A 20,283-nucleotide genomic window follows, 5' to 3' on the forward strand; every position below is an offset into this window, starting at 1 on the left:
AAAAGCTTAGTAAAGCATGATGGGGATGGGATTATATATCTTCACTTCTTCCACTTTTAAATAATTGATGAATTTCATTAATATTTAAGGGTTTAAATATGTCGTGTACTGTATTTATTAGTGCTAATATGTCTATTTATGATTAAGAGTCATTATAACTGAATTTATTTGGATGGATGGATATTTCCCAGTCAATTCCTGACTAACTATCCAAAGTTTGATATGTATCCATAACTTTTCTTCAGGTAACCAAATTATTTGTCATCTAATTAGTGACACTCATGAAAGGAAGAACGAGATTCCCACTGTCCTACCAGAACACAAACAAACATCTGGATCAGTGTCTCCTGTTTCTTCTGCACATTTAGACCCTCTATGAAGAAGACGAAACAGCAAAGAGTGAGGGAGGGGGGATGTGGAGTGACCTTTGACCTTAGAGAGAAGTGAAAGAAGAAGCTTTGAAAGTGAAGATGAAGATGAAGCTCTTTCATTCTGTCTGCAGAGATGATCTGTGGCTGCAATCATAGACCTCCATGCACTCGCTCACATGCGTGCACGTTCAATCCAGCGTGTGCGTGAAGGTTGACGGCGCTCCAACAGAGAGCTTTGAGGGGGAGGGAGGAGTGAAGCAGGGCTGTCCTCTGAGCGGCGCCCTCTATGTTTCAGGCAGCAGAATGGATGCTGAAATCACTCTGTCAGGAAGATATGAGGCCACGCCCACTGAGGAGGAGGAGCCTATTCCACAGCAGGAGGACCTGCAGGTTCCAACAGGAACCCTGTGAGAAACAGCATCTGCAGCTGAAGGACAGCAAACAGTGTTTTCTGTCCCTGACATGTTGCTCTGTCATCTCCTTTGTCATGACCCTCCTCTTCAACAGGGATGAAGCTCCTCCACCAAGAGTCCACGTTTGTTCTCCAACCTCCTGCAGGTTCTGATCTGCTTATTTCTGATTGGTCAGAACCTTCAGATCCAGACACCTCAGCATTCTTCCCAGAACTGCTGGTTCTGAAGCTTCCTTCAGTTTCTGCTTCACTTCCTGTCAGAGCAACACTCCCACTGCATCAGGATGAAGAGGATCCACCCTCATCTTGATCCTGTCTTCATGGATCCAGAGTCTGCAGGACGATCCACAAACATCCTGCAGCATCTGAGAGGCAGATCACCTCCAAGAGGACTTGTCATTCTTTCTTAGGCCCCACCCCCTTCCATCACTCTTGGTGTGGTTAGAAATCAGAGATGAATCCTGTTCAAACCCCTCAGAGCCCAGAGCATTCTGGGAGACCATCTTAATTCAGATGAAATGATGGGATCAGAGTTTTTGTGAATTCACTTTGTTTCAGTTCAGAAAAACGAGAGAAAAGTTTGAAACCAGAACCTGTTTGGATCCAGAACCGAGACGAGGAGCTGAGATGTGGAGACTAGAGTGGAAGGATCAACAACTCTGCTTCGTCCTAATAAACAGCAGCTCAGTATGATGAAGAGCCACCGATCAGAGGTCATGTGATCAAATCCTGCAAAACCGTTCAGGATAAAGAATGATGAAGCTGATTGGTCCAATGTAGAACACTCAGCAGAATCAACACAACATGAGGAAGTGATGTGTTCTTAAAGCAAAACAGAAGAGAAGGAAGCAGAATCACTGATCTGAGCTGCAGCTGCTTCACACGGTGAGAAGAGACGACTCTACAGATCTTTAGGAAAATCTACTTTGTTTCTTTGTTTGTTTGTTGAACTTTGTCTTCACTAACTTTACTGTTTGTCTCTGATTGTTCAGAGAATATCTTCTTCTTTCTCTGTAAACTCTCATCACTCTGCTGTTTAAAGATTTGATCTTATTACTGATCAACAACTGAGGATCAATTCTCACTTATTGATCAATTTCTGTTTCACTGATTTATGAAGAAATGGAAACAAATTGTGTTTTTATTGTAGATTTTCACAGAATAAACTGTTAGTGATTACAGAAGTGAAAAAGCTGACACATCAAAGTGGTTCAGATCAGCTGACTGCTGCTTCCTGTCTAAACTTTCAAGAACACAGAAGAAAGAGTTTATGTCAGAAACACAAACCATCATGAAGCTCTGGAGCTCAAAGGTTTCATTTCTGACTCCAAACCTTCCTGGGCCCTGTTCCAGAAAGCAGGTTATGCTAGCTCCCACGGTAAGTTTGAGGCTAAGGAAGTTAATAACCTCAGCTTTTGGTTCCAGAAATTGAGGTATGTTTCAGGGTAGGTCAAGTTGCCATGGCAACTCATGCTCTGAACATAACCTGGTAGGTTTAATTGAAGGTTAGTTTGTTTACAGAGAGGTGAAGCAGCATGGCATGTCCATTTGAAGATGATTTAGTGGATGAAGAAGCTCAGATAAGAGGGTGACTCGACCACGAATCAATGCTTTTTCTTATCCGAAGGAATGTTTAATGGAGCTTTATCAGTTTTCCAAAGACTTGTGAATTTATTTAAGGAATCTTTTGAAGCCGTTCATATCAAACGTGACACACCGTGGAGCAGCACTGAGCAGATTTCATGCATCGCGCTTCGATTTTTTGTACATTGTAGGTGATGCAGAACATGTGGGAAAGGCAGTTCGCACAGTATGTCTGGTGTAGGCACCATAACCATTCGGCCTGCAACAACCGTTCGGGGTCCTTCGACTAGTGCTGACGTCACATTATGTGATTGGCTGTCAGTTGGTCCGATGACGTTTCAGATAGTGATTGGTCTGGACAAATGACGATACTACCATAGAAGAAGAAATTATGCGGTCCGTTGTAAACAAACAGAACTTCGACGTAGAGCGAGATTATCTTCTAAACGTGCTTTTATTATTGTTATGATTATCATTAAGTGTATTTGCAGCCGAACGGACTGCGGTCTGCACCCTTCTCCGGACACTATAGCAAAGCGTCTTCCCTTTCTGCGAACATTAATCTACAATGCGCCGGCTGCTCTGCTCAGAGACACGGTTCACTCGTGTGGAGCAGCAGGTTCATTCTAACAGCCACAGATCTTTTTAAAAAGTGGGTTGTGCCAAAATCTCCTTATAAACACTACAAAGAATAATGTCAGACACAACTTAGAAGGGAAAAAAACTTAAGGTCACAAAAGGAAAAATGAAATGAAAATATGTAGAGCCCGAGCAGATCTCCACGCTATGTAGTTTGTCCAAGTGGGGCTACCGTAGTGTGACGTTATCCTCAGTCGAAAGGACCCCGAACGGTAAATGCAGCATGAATGGTACACCGGCACTCAAACGCTTCCTAGGAACTTTTTATTTCTTTTTTGCTGTGATAAAAAGGTCAATTTAAAAAAATAACTGTTCACATACTGTTTCTCACCTTGAGGTTTTGCTTCAGCAATTATATTCCAAGGCTGGTCTTTACTGCATTAAGTTGTATAAGGTCATCTCAAGGTCACATTTTCTAATTTGTCTTAGAAGATGGACTTTATATAGCTCTCTGCCAGGCAACTACAACGACAAAGTCATTCCTCATAATTGGAATTCTGTCTGTTTTTCTTGATGCTTCATGTTTCCTGAAGTGTAGAAACAGAAACAGGAAGTTTGGTATTTCTTTGTCAAAGTGACTGAATGGAAATGTTGCTGCTGCAGCTCCATGTCTCCACCTGGTGGAGGGAGAGCAGAAGTGCAGCAGCTGATGGCAGCTTCCTCTGCCTCCAACTGCTGTCTGACTGCATTCACCTGAACCTGAGAGGAAACACAAGAGAAGAGCTAATCAGTGGAGGAGCAGCTGATCTGTTGGTGAAGGAGGATCACAGCTGATGATGAGGAGGGTTTCCTCTGCAGGGGAAGGAGGAAGGTGTGTGTGAGCTGATGTGGATCCAGTGAATCCAGCAGCATGGATCAGTGGGAGGAACCACAGGAAGTAGCCCCTCCCTCTAAAAGCAGAGATGGTAACCATGACAACCAGAGCAAAGCTCAGAGGTGAGATGAACATCTCCAACTGTCCATGATCTTCTCCATGTCAGAGCTCAGCACTCACACCAGCAACCTTCATTCCTCACAGGAACCAACCTGGACCTGGATCTGAATCCAGCTGGGGGTCCAACAGGAATGACAGACCAGAGGATTATTTAAATGAATTCAAAAACAGTTGTTCAAGAGTGAAACGGTAAGTGTTTTTTAAATACTGTACATCTTATGGATGTAACGGATGGACAATAATTTATCGATTGAAGATTTTTTTCCCAAAACGAAAATGCCCGTATGTCAGAAGTAGGCAAAATTGGTTTTTGATGTAACAAATATTTTTCCATCAGGATCCTACAGATATTTCAAACTGACTCTGGATCAGGATCTGAACCTGGACGTGTTTTCCCCAAGAGTAAAAAATCATCGGTTTCTATTCCTGATTTCAAAGTCATCCGTTCAGGACTTAAACAGTGAGTGTTTGTCAGAGTTTTTTGAGGCTGGATTCTAGTTCAGATGATCAACAGTTTTCAGATTAAGGACTTGAGGTCTGGTTCAGTTCTGGATCTCTCTGATCAGACTCACTTGGAGCATCATGTGTGTGATGAGATCTTTTCAGTTGAGTCTTCTGAGAGTCTCTGAGAGACATCAGAGATGTTGGAGAAGAAAACATGTTGACTGCTGACTCTGACTGACAGCAGCTCCAGTCTAATGAGAAGAATCACTGCAGACTCCTAGGATTCAGATTTTCATGCTTTCCAAACATCACATTGTTCTAGTTTGACTTTCTGCTATCAGAATTTCTACATTTCTACATGGAGAATTGGAATCAGCTTTTCTAGAAAAAAGTCTGGATTGACTGACAGAAAATGCTGAAACCTTTTCCCTCCAACTGGAAACTGTTGATCCAAACATGTCATGTTATTCCAGACTAAACAGCTCAGTCTGTGTTCATGTCAAAGTCCATCAGCTGTTCATGAAGAAGCAGATCCTCCAACACTCTGATGGTTTTGTGTTTGCAGAGGTCAACAGGTCACACAGAGACTCCAGTCTGCAGCCTCCAGCTGTGGCTCCATGAAGAGTGACCGATCCAAAGATAAACCTCCAAACTTCAGAACTGAACCAGGACCTTCAGACTCACAGTAAGAAGCAGTTTCTAGTGAACAAAGCAGAGTTCAGCTCTCAGCAGGAACAACAATGTTCACATCAAGAACATCAGCTGATCCATCCAGGAAGGTCAACCATCTGCTGTGATGCTTTAGGTCTGAGAGGAAAGAAAAGAGTTGAACAACTCTGGAGGACACAAAGCTCAGTCTGTGAGGATGAAGCAAACAGCTGAACTTTTCTCTGACCTCAGTCCAGACATGAGCTCCAAACACAGCTAACGCATCATTTAGACCTTCAGATGGACTAGATCTGCTCTGGTTTCAACCTGGAAACACATTTGCTCACATTCAGCACAGTCTGGATCACAATATCTGAGTCTGAAGATCAGAGAGGATCTGCTCCATGATCAGTTAGTCTGGAACTTCCCACTGACTGCTTTGATTGTTGTTCACTAACGTTTCTCCTTAGTGTCCACAGAGAGAAGAAGAGGAGTGGACCCCAGTCTGCAGAAAGACCCAGAGCTGGTGAGTCAGAGCCTGATCATCTGCTGATGGATTCTTCTGGAAACATGTGGAACACTCATGAAGGAGCTTTCTTCTCTGCTCTTCCAGCAGATGTTGGTCTGCAGGAGATGTTTGGAGAACATCAGATCAGTCTGAGGAGCAGAAGTGAACATGTGGCTGAAGGAACTGAAGAAGCAGGAAGAGAAACGCTCCTCAACAGGGTCTACACTGAGCTCTACATCACAGAGGAACTGAGACCAGAGGGTCACACCCAACATGAGGTGATGCAGATGGAGACCACCACCAAGACCAACCAGCTCCATGACACTGCAATCAAGAACCCAGACATCTTCAAAGTCCTCCCTGACCAACACAGATCCATCAGAGTGGTTCTGACCAGCGGAGTTGCTGGAGCTGGAAAAAGCTTCTCAGTGCAGAAGTTCACTCTGGACTGGGCCGAGGGCTTGGAGAACCAAGACATCAGTGCTGTGGTTCCTCTGTCCTTCAGGGAGATGAACTTGATCAGAGATGAGCAGCACAGTCTTCTCACTCTGATCCAGCTGTTCCATCCAACACTCCAGAAGATCCCAGCAGAACAGCTGTCTGTCTGCAAACTTCTGTTCATCTTTGATGGTCTGGATGAAAGCAGACTTTCTCTGGACTTCAACAACAGTCCGCTGGTGTCTGATGTCACACACAAGTCCTCAGTCAACGTGCTGCTCACTAACCTCATCCAGGGACGTCTGTTGCCCTCAGCTCTGGTCTGGATCACTTCCAGACCTGCAGCAGCCAATCAGATCCCTCCTTCATGTGTGGACAGACTGACAGAAGTACGAGGCTTCAATGATGCTCAGAAGGAGGAGTACTTCAGGAGGAGGTTCCCAGATGGAGAGCTGTCCAGCAGAATCATCTCCCACATCAAGGGCTCCATGTCCCTCTACATCATGTGTGAAGTTCCAGTCTTCTGCTGGATCACTGCTGTGGTTCTGGAGAACCTGCTGACCACAGAGCAGAGAGGAGAGCTGCCCACCACCCTGACTGACATGTACTCCCACTTCCTGATGGTCCAGACAAAGAGGAAGAAGAACAAGTACCAGCAGGAACATCAGACAAGTCCACAAGAGCTGACAGAGACTGACAGGGAAGTTCTTCTGAAGCTGGGGAGGCTGGCATTTGAACATCTGGAGAAAGGAAACATCATGTTCTACCAAGAAGACCTGCAGCAGTGTGGTCTGGATGTCACAGAGGCCTCAGTGTACTCTGGAGTTTGTACTGAGATCTTCAGAAGAGAGTGTGGGATCTTCCAGAAACCGGTCTACAGCTTTGTTCATCTGAGCGTTCAGGAGTTTCTGGCTGCAGTCTACATGTTCCACTGTTACTCCAACAGGAAGGTAAAGGTCATTGAGGACTTCCTGAAGGACAACATGGAGAACCCATCCCTGGATGAGTTTCTGAGTAGAGTCATGGAGAAATCCCTGCAGAGTCAAACTGGACACCTGGACCTGCTGGTTCGCTTCCTTCATGGTCTCTCTGTGGAGTCCAACCAGAGACTCTTAGGAGGCCTGCTGGGTCAGACAGAGAAGAATCCAGAAACCTTCCAGAGAGCCATAAAAAATCTAAAGAAGATCAAAAGTAAAGGAGTCTCTCCTGACAGAAGCATCAACATCTATCACTGTCTGATGGAGATGAAGGACTTCTCAGTTCATCAGGAGATCCAAGAGTTCCTGAAGTCAGAGAATAAATCAGAGAAGAGACTCTCAGAGTTCCACTGTTCAGCTCTGGCCTACACTCTGCAGATGTCAGTAGAGGTTCTGAAGGAACTGGACCTGAACCAGTACAAGACATCAGATGAGGGTAAACGGAGACTGATTCCAGCTGTGAGGAACTGCAGAAAGTTCACGTGAGTCCAGAAGTGATTGTGATGATGAATCTGATCAGTGTTCAGATCTTCAACATTCATCTTCTAGCATTTATTGTGACACACTTCAGTCCAACAACAGCATTTGAAGAATCAACACAACTAGCATTTAGATTTGATTTCTGGAATCAAGTCAAACTCTCCAGATTTTATCCTAAAATAAATAACTGCTCGCAAACCTTCTTACTGATGTCTCCATTCAGAGCTGCCGCTATAGACCACTTTAGTCATCTATTCTGCTCAGTTTTCCATTTGGACTTCCGTCTAATCAGATTACAAAGAAGGAAAGGCTGGAAAATAATTAGGACTAAAAAACATGAAAGAAGAAAATCAGTTTGTTTTTAACACTCATATGATCGTTATCCAAAGAAGGATCATATGTGTCCAAATGAAATCCAAACCAGAACCTTCTGAAAGGTTTGAACACACCCACTGAAGGTTCATTTCCACAATGTCAGGAAACTGGATTCAAAGTTCTGCAACAGAACAGGGAGATGAACTGTTGTTGTTTACAGCTTTAGAGCTGAAAATAGATACAATAAAAACTTGAAAATATCGATTTGGAAATGAAAACAGAAAACTCTCAGAAACTGGATAATAACCAACATTTGAAAACTGTCAAAATTCAACCATCATCCTCATCATCCTCAGAGTGACAGCAGTCAATTCATCATGAGATCACCTGTTTCTATCTTTGTTTCTCTTGACAGGCTTCCAAAACGATGATGACTCTCACAGATTCACTGGGAAATTGTGGCCTCAGCTCTGAAGTCCAACCCGTCCCACCTGACAGAACTGGACCTGAGCAACAACGTCCTGGAGGATTCATCAATGGAGGTTCTGTGTTCTGGACTAGAGAGTCCAAACTGCAGACTGCAGACTCTGAGGTCAGAACATTGAAGCTGCTGGTTGGTTCATTTCTACATTTGTAGTTCTTTACTGAAGCTGACAGGTTTGGATTCAAATGTTTTCTGGATTTTCTACAAATTGAACATCTTTGATTATTTGAAGAGTCTGCAGTGGAAGAAAATGGCTGCTTAGATTTTCTTTAGAACAAAGATGTTTCCATGGCAACAAAAGGTTCAGCTGTTGAAACATTTGACAGATTTCTGAGTTTAACCCTTAGATGACCCCACCCTTACATTGACGTGTCCTCCCTACTATGACAAAGGTGGATAAAGGTGGAAAGATTTCATGTAATCCATGGACACCAGTGAAGATCACAAATCATTGAAGAAAAAAGGTTCAGTGCATTGTCTAGTGGGTCTAGATGACCCAACTTCCAATGGTAAAATGGAATAGGATAGCACAAGGGTTACAGAGTCAGAAAACAAACAAGAACTCAAACTAATGACAGACAAGTCATCCTGATCAAACCCACACCCGCACACACACACACACACACACACACACAGAAACAAGTGTGAGTGCAGACTAGAGAGGAAAATCAGAGAAAGAAGGAGTTTTAGTGCAGAGAAAGGAAAGAATTGAGTAAACCTGCAGAGGCAGATCTGTAGCTGCTTCTCGGTTTAATGTCAGACAATATTTTCAAAGGCTCTTCTTTCACCATGCATACTGCCCTATGTTATATCCAAATAACCCAATTTAAGTTTCATCAGTCCACAGCACCTTATTGTAAAACTAAGCTAGCCTGTCCAAATGTGCTTTAGCATACCTTAAGCTACTCTGTTTGTTGCATGTGTGCAGAAAAGGCTTCTTTCGCATTACTCTTCCATACAGCAACTCCTTGTGCAAAGTGCGCTGAATAGTTGATGGATGCACAGCGACACCATCTGCAGCCAAATCATGTTGTTGTCTGTGGAGCTGGTCTGTGGGTAGAGTTTGATTGTTCTCACCATCCTTCACCTTTGCTTATCTGAGACTTTTGTTGGCTTGCCACTCCAGGCCTTAACAAAAACTGTGCCTGGTCTTCTATTTCCTCGCTATGTTCCTCACAGCTGAAACTTCTGAGCCAGGTTCTCGTATCTTTTCCATGATGTTAAACCATCTTTGTTTTCAGATCATTTAATGATTGTTTTGAGGCACCCATGAGGCACCAACTCTTCAGAAAAGATGCAATGAGCAGAGCAACTTGCAATAGGCCACCTCAAATACCTAGGTCAAGGGTCAATGAGCTCATCAAACAAATTCTGTGTTCCAATAATTAGTGGTTAGGGCATTCATTTCCGTAAATCCTATTAACTACTTTTCACTTCTGAAATATCACTGTGTTTGTCAGCTATATGATATATATGATATATTTACCGGAAATTGCTGATCCGAACAACCAATGACTTATGGAACAAAATCTTGTACTTTACCTACAACCATGATGTACTATCCTTCTTTATTGAGATCTGATATAAATTAAAAGTTAAACGCGGCAGCCAGCAAATTTTCCAACCTTCTACGTCTCCCAGAACGTTGAAAGGAGAAGTACACTTTTGACTAACCCATTTTGTTTCATTTTGCGTGTTCGTGATCACTGAGATGAATTTCCTGAATAGACGGTATTTGAACTTGATCTCTTTTGTGAAAATAGGTCAAGAGATCAAAAATGTGAAAACATCTGAATTGTATCAGGTATCCCATTTTTATTTTAAGAAACACACTTTATAGGCCTACTAGCCATCCACTGCATCATTTCTTCACAGCAAACCTGGTGCTCTTACCTTCTCTGGGCTGAACAGCAGAGTGTACAATCACAACAGAAAACACACCAAACACAGCAAGATATGAAAAGAAAAACATGGCTTCCTATGTTGGGGAAACCGCTATACCCTAGTGTTCCCAAGAGGGCCCTCTAAGAAACCATCCCTTCTTCTGTTAGCCAGTGAAAGGGATCCTTATGCCAGTGTCAATGATTTATAAACAGAGCTGGGCGATAAAAGAATAACGATACATGTCGTGATATAACTTTTTCTCGATAGAAAAATTTGTTTATTGCAATAGACTTTTTTTTTGAAGGGGTCAGAAATTAAAAATCGCCAGTTAGAGCATTTTCTCCTCCTTGACAAGTGAAAGTTAGAGGGTTAGTCACCACATGGGGAGTAAACATTTGGTGAATTATTTTGTCGTCTCCTCCTCCAATGTATCTTCACGCGAGACAAACAAGTGCATGCAGGACACTCCCAGCAGTTTTAGCTGAAGAAAAAGCGGAACATGTCGCGGTTTTTAAACCTTGTGCTATCATAGGCATTTTAACATTGGGAGTTGGGTCATCTAGACCCACTAGACAGTGCACTGAACCTTTTTTCTTCATTGATTTGTGATCTTCACATGTGTCCATGGATTACATGAAATCTTTCCACCTTTATCCACATTTGTCATGGTAGGAATAACACATCAATGTAAGGGTGGGGTCATCCAAGACAGTGGTCCCCAACCACCGGGCCGCGGCCCGGTACCGGTCCGTGGGAAATTTTGGCACCGGGATGCACAGAAAGAAAAAATGATTTCCATTTTATTGTTTTTTTTTTGAAAAAAACGTTTTATTTTGAAAAGTGACCGGATCGCGGTCACTTTTTCATCGTTTGGTGTCACGATCGAGTCGCGACACCAAACATCTCGAGATACACCCCGATGTTGCTCATGTGATGTTCTGTTGTTGGTGTGACGTTACGAGGACACCGTTAATAAAGTTGCACATGATTACACAGTGGATTTACGTTCATTATTATTATTGCTATTATTATTACTAAAGACAAAATACCACGGTTCACCCCCCCCGGTCCGCAGTATACATGTCTTGCGTTTTACCAGTTCCCGGTCACAAAAATGTTGGGGACCACTGATCTAAGATAGCACAAGGATTAATAGGATCCAGTCAGAACTGGAGGATAAAGTTACTTCACTTACAGCAGCAGCAGTCACATTAATTAAAAAGTGTTGATTCGGAGACAGCGCTGTTGTTAGACGCTAATGATATGATGCTAATAATGCTATGCTAATAAGTTGTTCCGTATGTCACCTAAATATAAACACAGACCAGTTTAAATGTGGACAGTATTTTCATGGACTGGACTTATTGACGTGGCGGATAAATATTACAAAATTAATTCATAAGACATCAATAAAAAATACTATTTTCTTAATATAACAGAACAGTGTGCACTGACGACACAGAAACAGCTCTTTGCACAGCATCATACCATTAGAGTCTAACAACAGCGCCGTCTGTGTATTTCTCTCTAACACAAAGGATGATTATCTGTGTTAAAGGTAATTAACAAAGTTCTGTCTAATTTAGCCTTGCTGTTGGAAAATTCTTCAATGTCTCTTTCGAGTGTTTTTGTTCTATAAATCAAAAGAAAATTTATTTTCCAACTGTCAGTTTAATCTGCATTTCTGCCATGCCTTTTGAAAAATGTATTTAGAAATTAATAATCATGATGATAAATGTTATTTCAATTCCTCATCTGTTTTAACTTCGTTTTAAATTTCAAATTTGTTGTACTTAAATTGTATTTTTTTATTTTCTATCAACACACTTTTCTGTCTGATTGCAGGTTGAAGGACTGCAGTTTGTCAGAGATCAGCTGTGAAGCTCTGAGCTCAGCTCTGAAGAAAAACCCGTCCAATCTGAAAGATCTGGACCTGATCGGGAACAAGAACCTGCAGGATTCAGGAGTTCTTCATCTCTGTGGTTTTCTGGAGAGTCCAGACTGCAGACTGCAGACTCTGAGGTCAGACTCCATGTTTCAGTTGTGTTCAGATCAATATGATGACAAAGTTGTGTTGACCCACAGTAAGCAGAAATCTCCAGATTCTGATCTGCAGCAGCATCTTCCTGCAGCTGCTTGTTCTCTTCAAAGATCTGCAGAACTTCTTCTTTTCTTCCTGCAGCTGCTTGTTTCAAAGCTGTCTGCTGACATTTGTGCTCCACAAAGTTCTGCTTGCAGCCATCAGCTCTTCTTTGTGTCTTTGCTCCAACAGACTCCTTTAAATCTAGTGCAGAAGAAGCAGCCGTGCACGCTCACATGCACTCTGAGTCCTGCTGTGTTTCAGCAGATGCAGCTGAGAGTCCATCGGCTGATGTTTGTGAGCAGACAGTGACAGAGTCATGCTGCAGCTGGATGCTGCTCTGACAGACACATCCTCCACAAACATCCTCACCTTTTCATCCACATACATCATCACATCATCCATCAAAGCTCCCGGCAGCTTCTGACTCTTCATTCAAACTTTGAATGTTAAATCAAAATGTAATGAAAGTATGCGAATTTTGGCCGCACCCATGAAACAGTCTATGAAGAGTCAGCCATGCCCACACCTGCTGTACCGTGAGATGTCAGTAGGAGAAAATGGTTTGCCTTCCTAAGCAGATAAACATTGAAGGGGTATAAAAGCTGCTATGTAATCCACCGATCCATCCATCCATCCATCCATCCATCCCCATCCATACACTATCTGCTCATCCTGGTCTGGCAGCAATCTAACCAAAGATGTCCTAATTTTCATCTCCTCTGTTGTTTCTTCCAGCTCCTCTGGGAGAATTCCAGAGGAGCAAAGAGTTCCACATGAAACTCAGGGTCATGAATTTGTGTTAGAGTAGGTGATGAAGTAGAGACAATGAATTTGACTCTTCTTTCACAGAAAATAGACAAAGTGACAAATTTTAAGTTTTGTAGCAAGAGACTTTTATTCATGTAACACAGTTATTTCCAGCATTTTCACTGACAAATCTAATAAACCACTACAACTAAAATAACCAAACATATAATAAACACATAACTCAGCATATTTGTCCTTTCAATGCAGAAAGTGTGCATTGCTTCAGTCTAATTGTCAAATGCAAAAAGCAGTTGATGTTTTTGTGTGGGCACAGATAAATGGATTCTCCACATTTGAGTCTGGCCATCAAATTGTGGACATTTCCAGCACTGACACCCATTTACCACCACTGGTCAGTGCCCGTCAGCACCTATGTCGACTTCCTGTGCAGGAATTATTGGGCTGGACCTCAGCAGTTCTTCCTCTCAAACTGTTGTTCAACAGACAGAAGGAGCTGCAGCTCTGATGGTTGGATGAATGATGAATCCTCATCAAAGTCTTCATCATTGCTCCTTCCATCGTCTGTCCTTTCCTGCTATCATCATCAACTGGTGTAGAAAACAGAAATGGCTTTAGAAAAGAGCAGACAAAGTGATCAAAAAGAGACTTAAGAGAACAGCTGTGTTTGAAGCAAACTGATGATTGGTTCAGATTTTCTTCATCAATTGAATTGATGGAGGAGAACTGATCAGGATGATTTTCTGTGCTAAAGGTTCCTAACAGTTTTCATTAATCAGCAACTTTGTTTTCTTGAATCTTCGTCCTCTGTAAAATATCTGCAGGGGCTTTAAACTTTTTTTGTTCACTTGATGTTGTGTCGGATTCATTAAAGTGTGTCGAGAATATTGATTTTTGAATGATTTTTTAACTCATGATTCAAAGTGATCTACAATTCTCAATTAACAATTCACTTTGCAATGTGATGATGTCATTTGAAAATGCATTTTACAATTTAGGATTCAAGATGAAGATAAACAAATTAATCTGACATTTTGTAACCCGTATGGTATCCTAGGCACTTTAACATTGGGAGATAGATAGATAGATAGATAGATAGATAGATAGATAGATAGATAGATAGATAGATAGATAGATAGATAGATAGATAGATAGATAGATAGATAGATAGATAGATAGATAGATAGATAGATAGATAGATAGATAGATAGATAGATAGATAGATAGATAGATAGATAGATAGATAGATAGATAGATAGATAGATAGATAGATAGATAGATAGATAGATAGATAGATAGATAGATAGATAGATAGATAGATAGATAGATAGATAGATAGATAGATAGATAGATAGATAGATAGATAGATAGATAGATAGATAGATAGATAGATAGATAGATAGATAGATAGATAGATAGATAGATAGATAGATAGATAGATAGATAGATAGATAGATAGATAGATAGATAGATAGATAGATAGATAGATAGATAGATAGATAGATAGATAGATAGATAGATAGATAGATAGATAGATAGATAGATAGATAGATAGATAGATAGATAGATAGATAGATAGATAGATAGATAGATAGATAGATAGATAGATAGATAGATAGATAGATAGATAGATAGATAGATAGATAGATAGATAGATAGATAGATAGATAGATAGATAGATAGATAGATAGATAGATAGATAGATAGATAGATAGATAGATAGATAGATAGATAGATAGATAGATAGATAGATAGATAGATAGATATTCTTTATTGATCCCACATTGGGGAAATTCAATTGTCACAGCAGTTCCAAAAAGCAGAGAAAAGTGACAGCAATGTGCAAAAGTGAGGGGGGTTCCCAAATGTGCAAGTATACAAATACAAAAAATGTGCAAAAATAGAAAAAAGTAAAGTAAGTAAGTAATAAATTATGTACACTATTACAACATAACACATATTATGCCTAACAATAAAGTTAAATAAATAAAGTAAAAACACAGAATATACAGATGAGCTATGGATGTATGAAAACAGGTTTGTACATGCATATTTAAACAGTGGCATTGTACAATCTTACAGCTGTTGGGATTAATGACCTGTGGAACCGTTCCTTCCTGCATGGGGGGGGTGTAACAATCTGCCACTGAAAGAGCTGTTCAGTGCCTCCACTGCCTGATGTAGTGGGTGAGAGGTGTTGTCCATGATGGATGTTAACTTGGTCAACATCCTCCTTTCACCCACTTCCTCCACAAAGTCCAGTGGACAGCCCAGGACAGAACTGGCCCTCCTGACCAGCTTGTTCAGTCTCTTCCTGTCCCGGTCTGTGCTGCCTGCTCCCCAACAGGCCACGGCGTGGTGGATAACAGAGGCTACCACAGAGTCATAAAATGTCCTTAAGAGAGGCCTGCACACTCCAAAGGACCTCAGTCTCCTCAGAAGGTGGAGGCGACTTTGGCCCTTCTTATACAGGGCATCTGTGTTTTGAGTCCAGTCAAGTTTCTTGTTGAGGTGAACACCCAGGTACTTGTTGGGTCATCTAGACCAGTGGTCCCCAACCTTTGTAATGCCACGGTATAACATCACACAAAGTTTTCACGGACCGGTCTTTCAAAAGTAGGCTGATGAGTAATATAGCAGCACTAAGACGAAGCGGGAACAGAGACGTGACAAGACTAACCTTGAGCTTTTATTTTGACATGCATGACATTGTACATCACTCAGGTGTCATCATCCTCTCCCCTTCCCACACTCATGGTGCAAAAAAAAAGTGTTGACTATTAAATGTAGCTATCTTTTTTTCCCGGAAGTGGAAGGCTCCTGTTCTGTCTCCTGGCTGGTGTTTTCCTCTTGGCAAAGAAACTTTCCAAAGACGTTTGTTCTTTACTCATTTTGCTAGCTACTTGGTTTTATTTTAGCGGTAACTTATCATGTAACCAAGAAGAGCGCCTTGACCTGCGTCTAGAAACAGGGGTGGCGAACAAGTTTTACACCAAGAGCCGAATTCTTTCACTGTGAAGGCCCGTACACACCGGGACGAATATTCGCCAGCGTTTTTCACCACGTTTTTGTGTTCACACCCAGGCGATTTTCGCTGACGATGAGCCGAGTGAACATGCAATTTCATTCCCTGACATTAGATGGCGCTTAATGTAAAACAGAAATACTCCAGTACACAAGGTGGCGCTGCGCAACTTTACGCTTCTTAAAGTCGCTTTTCGCTCAGAAGAAGAGAGCAAGTATTTACGCGCTTGTCAGAATCATACAAAGAAAACATGAATATTTCAAGCAGCAGTTGCTCCAACTTGGTTCAGGGATATTTTAAAATGTCCGTCATTATTTCGTTGTGGCAGTGTAGACGCTACTCTGCGTCTATCTTCTTCGCTGGTATGTGTGCTCAGAAAGGCAGTTTTGTGTTTGAGCGCCCCAAGTTGTGTTTTACAGTAACTTCAGAAGCTCCAGACACGTGTGCAAAAGCGCTATTCTCATTGGTCGTATAATTTTCGACGCGGCGCGTCGAACCAAAAAAAACGAACCCGAGGCGTTTTTTAAAAAGTGACGCTTTGACGCGTGGCGTTTTTTCGCATCGGTGTGCACACTCACATTGGTGCCCTTTGTTTAGTCACGAGGCGTTAAATGTCGGCGAAAATCGCGGGCGAAATTCGTCCCGGTGTGAACAGGCCTTGAGAGTCATAGAGCCACACCACACACTGACCTGCCGATACGTACACACACAAACACACAATTAAAGCTGTATTACTTGCCATTAAACACTCCTCTCCCTACAGCACAATAGCAAGTATTGTACTTCTGTTTGTTTCAAGTTTTATTTCAGTTGATTAATAATTTTAACCTTCAGTAAAAAAAAGAATTCTTCAATAAGATTTTTATTTATAGTTTTATGATGGATCTTTGTCATGAAAACCGATTAATTGATGACATTTTTATGAAAATTGCAAACCTGCTTGAAACCTGCTTCCATCTAGCTCAGCATTGTATTCACTTGAACTCAACCGTCAGTACCCAAACATCATAAACCTCACTTCTGCTCATAGCCACCTCACTAATGGTTTTACCCCCCAAGATTCCCCACTTCCCATGACTCTTAGGGGCTGAAGGCGGGGCTAACCCCCGGATCGCCACAATATGATGAGACGCAAAGAGCCGCATGCGGCTTGAGAGCCGCGTGTTCGCTACCCCTGATCTAGAGTGACAAAGACGGATGTAACAGAGAATCAGGCAATTTTTCAAAATAAAACATCTTTCAGATTCCGAAATAAATAAGACGGAAGTAATGTAAGTTATTTATTCTTTCTCTGCAGCCCGGTACCAAGTCACCCACGGACCGGTACCGGTCCGCAGCCCGGGGGTGGGGGCCCATGATCTAGACCCACTAGACAGTGCTCTGAACCTTTTTTCTTCAATGATTTGTGATCTTCACTGGTGTCCATGGATTACATGCAATCTTTCCACCTTTATCCACCTTTGTCATGGTGGGAATAACACGTCAATGTAAGGGTGGGGTCATCTAAGATAGCACAAGGGTTAAAGAATTCAATATTAATCGGCACAAAAATCATAAAAACAACGACAAATTTACTGACGAGGACCGCAATAAAAACTCCAACAACTGCAATGATGATATGCTGAACATTATATATTCACAAAAAAGGCTAAATTCAGTGAAGCTGTGACAGAAGTTAGCTATGTTGTGGTTTTGGAAATGGCCCAGCATAGCAAGTCCTTCAGTGACGAGGAGTTTGTAAAAGAATGTATGCTGAAAATAGCTGACATTGTTTGTCCAGAGCACAAGAAAAAGTTTGAAAAAATAGGTCTGTCATATGAGACAATTACTAAAAAAGTAGAGTCCGACAGCAACTTGGAAAACATCTGGAGGGCCTGAGGAGGGGAGCTTTCTCCATGGCATTGGACGAGAGCATGAACGTCTCTGACAAAACACAGCTCTCAATTTTTATTCGAACAGTCACAGAAAACATTGAAATAAGTGAGGAGCTGCTAAGTATGGAGTCCTGACTGAATTTACAGAGTTCCTGGACCTCCAGCTGCATCACTGCTCCTGAACACACTTTTCTGTCTGATTGCAGGTTGTGTTTCTGCCGATTGTCAGAGATCAGCTGTGAAGTTCTGGTCTCAGCTCTGAAGAAAAACCCGTCCAACCTGACAGAACTGGACCTGAGCTACAACAACTTGCAGGATTCAGGAGTTCTTCATCTCTGTGGTTTTCTGGAGAGTCCAGACTGCAGACTGCAGACTCTGAGGTCAGACTCCATGATTCAGTTGTGTTCAGAACAATATGATGACAAAGTTGTGTTGACCCACAGTGAGCAGAAATGTCCAGCTTCTGATCTGCAGCAGCATCTTCCTGCAGCTGCTTGTTCTCTTCAAAGATGTGCAGGAGAACTTCTTCTTTTCTTCCTGCAGCTGCTTGTTCCAAAGCTGTCTGCAGACATTTGTGCTGCACAAAGTTCTGCTTGCAGAAGCTGCCGTGCACGCTCACATGCACTCTGAGTCCTGCTGTGTTTCAGGAGATGCAGCTGAGAGTCCAGCGGCTGATGTTTTTTAGCAGACAGTGACAGAGTCATGCTGCAGCTGGATGCTGCTCTGACAGACACATCCTCCACAAACATCCTCACCTTTTCATCCACAAACATCATCACATCATCCATCAAAGCTCCCAGCAGCTTCTGACTCTTCATTCAGAGCTGAAGTCATGGATCAGGGATCAATGTCCAACATTTGCTGCTGACTCTTCCTCATCACTTCCTTCTTCTCTCTGCTTTGATCTGTTGGAGCTGAAAGTCTCTGGCTTGAAGGGCTGCAGCAGAGAAGGACTGGAAGATCATCTCCTGAAAACTGGCATGAAGACTTTCCAGCATCATGTTGCTGAAATTCTCCCATGATTCAGTGCTGTTTGGAGAAGAGCGGAGCAGAAAGAGGAAGTGGACTTTTTCTGCTGGTGGTGCAGAAACATCAGTTGGTTTGGATGCAGCCACAGGCTGATGTTTGACTTTCACACATCTGGACTTCTTTCCTGAAGCAGCTGCATGTTGTCCTGAATGTTCCTGAATGTTCTTCTTCTCTGCTTCTGCTGGACTCTTCTGATCTGCTGCTGTTGCTTCACATCTTTGGACTTTTTCTAAACTTTCTGATCTTCTTCAGCTCTGAACTCTTTAGAAGAAGTGAAGGATGAAAAACATGAACTTTGTCTTTAAACTCAACTCTTTGTTCTGGATTCAGGTTGAAGAACTGCAGTTTGTTAGAGAGCAGCTGTGCTGCTCTGGTCTCAGCTCTGAAGTCCAACCCGTTCCACATGACAGAACTGGACCTGAGCGACAACAACCTTCACTATTCAGAAGTTCAGCAACTCCAGGATCTGGTGGAGAGTCCAAACTCCAAACTGCAGACTCTGAGGTCAGTAGAGGGTTGGAGTCAGTCCAGCTGTTTCCAGATGTTTGGTCCTAAAGTTAGTCTGAGAGCAAAGATCCAGAGTTTCCTGTGAAGCTGAATCTTCTCAGTGAAGCTCTGAGGAGAATGATGACAGGCTTCAGGACAACAGTCAGCCAATCAGAGCAGCAGAAGCTCCAACAGGTGAAGATGACAGGAAGCTGCTGCTCTGAACAGGACTGAAGCTCCTGCTGCTCTTTCTGCTGCTGTGCTGCATCACTGACTGACAGACCAGGATCAGGAGACACTCCTTCATCTCTATCTCTCTGCTTTCTCTTTGCAGATGGTTCCGGTGGAATTGATGTTCCTCCTAGAGGAGCAGAGAGGAGCAGCAGCAGCAGCTGGTCTGCAGAGATGTTGTGACTGGACGGTGTTCCTGGGAGGTGGAGAGCAGAGTGATGGAGGAATCAGAGGAAGTGGAGATGAGTGTCAGAGCTGCAGCAGGAACTGATCTGAGATCAGCTCCACTGTCTCTCAGCATCAAGTGGACAGTTATTGTGCTGCAGCTCCCCCGGTGGACTGATGGACAACTACACTTCCTCTTCTCATTCTAACTTGGAGTGTTGATCTGAAACATGGGTTGGATTCAGATAAAGCCTTTTTTCTCCAGAGGACATGAATGAACAGGGTGGATCTTAGTGAAGAACGACAGCCTCTGGATGCAGAGAATCACTTTGATGCAGCTGCTGCAACAACACCAACTGTATTGAAGCAGGAGGGAGAAGGGAGACACCTATTGGCTGTTTGCACCTTGGTGTCAAAAGGCTTCAAACTGAAAGCTGTCTGTAAAATTCCTGCAGCCTGTTTGGATGTAATAAATGCTCTTTTGAATCAACTCTGTGTTTTCTATTG

General features: G+C 42.4%; 2 protein-coding genes across 6 annotated transcripts in view; one reads left to right on the plus strand and one right to left on the minus strand.

Moving 5' to 3' along the window:
- LOC105355269 (uncharacterized) overlaps positions 1–20,283 on the minus strand; it is a 208,977-nt gene that overhangs the window by 178,742 nt on the left and 9,952 nt on the right. The window contains exon 3 of one of the 2 annotated variants that reach the window (XM_078937037.1): positions 13,071–13,556. The exons of the other annotated variant lie outside the window; for it this stretch is intronic. Within the exon in view, the coding sequence (XP_078793163.1) occupies positions 13,372–13,556 (185 nt within the window). The 3' untranslated portion in view covers positions 13,071–13,371. Of the gene's footprint in view, positions 1–13,070; positions 13,557–20,283 lie in introns of those variants that run through there. 2 annotated transcript variants of the gene reach the window in all.
- LOC105358840 (NLR family CARD domain-containing protein 3) overlaps positions 1,452–20,283 on the plus strand; it is a 58,212-nt gene continuing 39,380 nt past the window's right edge. Inside the window, exons 1-7 of one of the 4 annotated variants that reach the window (XM_078934484.1) lie at positions 3,096–3,942; positions 4,025–4,129; positions 4,278–4,400; positions 4,950–5,069; positions 5,503–5,558; positions 5,646–7,437; positions 8,166–8,314. In XM_078934484.1, the coding sequence (XP_078790610.1) occupies positions 3,857–3,942; positions 4,025–4,129; positions 4,278–4,400; positions 4,950–5,069; positions 5,503–5,558; positions 5,646–7,437; positions 8,166–8,181 (2,298 nt within the window). In that variant the 5' untranslated portion in view covers positions 3,096–3,856 and the 3' untranslated portion in view covers positions 8,182–8,314. Of the gene's footprint in view, positions 3,943–4,024; positions 4,130–4,277; positions 4,401–4,949; positions 5,070–5,502; positions 5,559–5,645; positions 7,438–8,165; positions 8,315–20,283 lie in introns of those variants that run through there. The other 3 variants (XM_078934472.1, XM_078934478.1, XM_078934481.1) reach the window with 3 other exon arrangements.

Source organism: Oryzias latipes, chromosome 2 (genome assembly GCF_053564925.1).
Source record: "Oryzias latipes strain Hd-rR chromosome 2, Olatipes_Hd-rR_3.1".
Classification (NCBI taxonomy): domain Eukaryota; kingdom Metazoa; phylum Chordata; class Actinopteri; order Beloniformes; family Adrianichthyidae; genus Oryzias; species Oryzias latipes.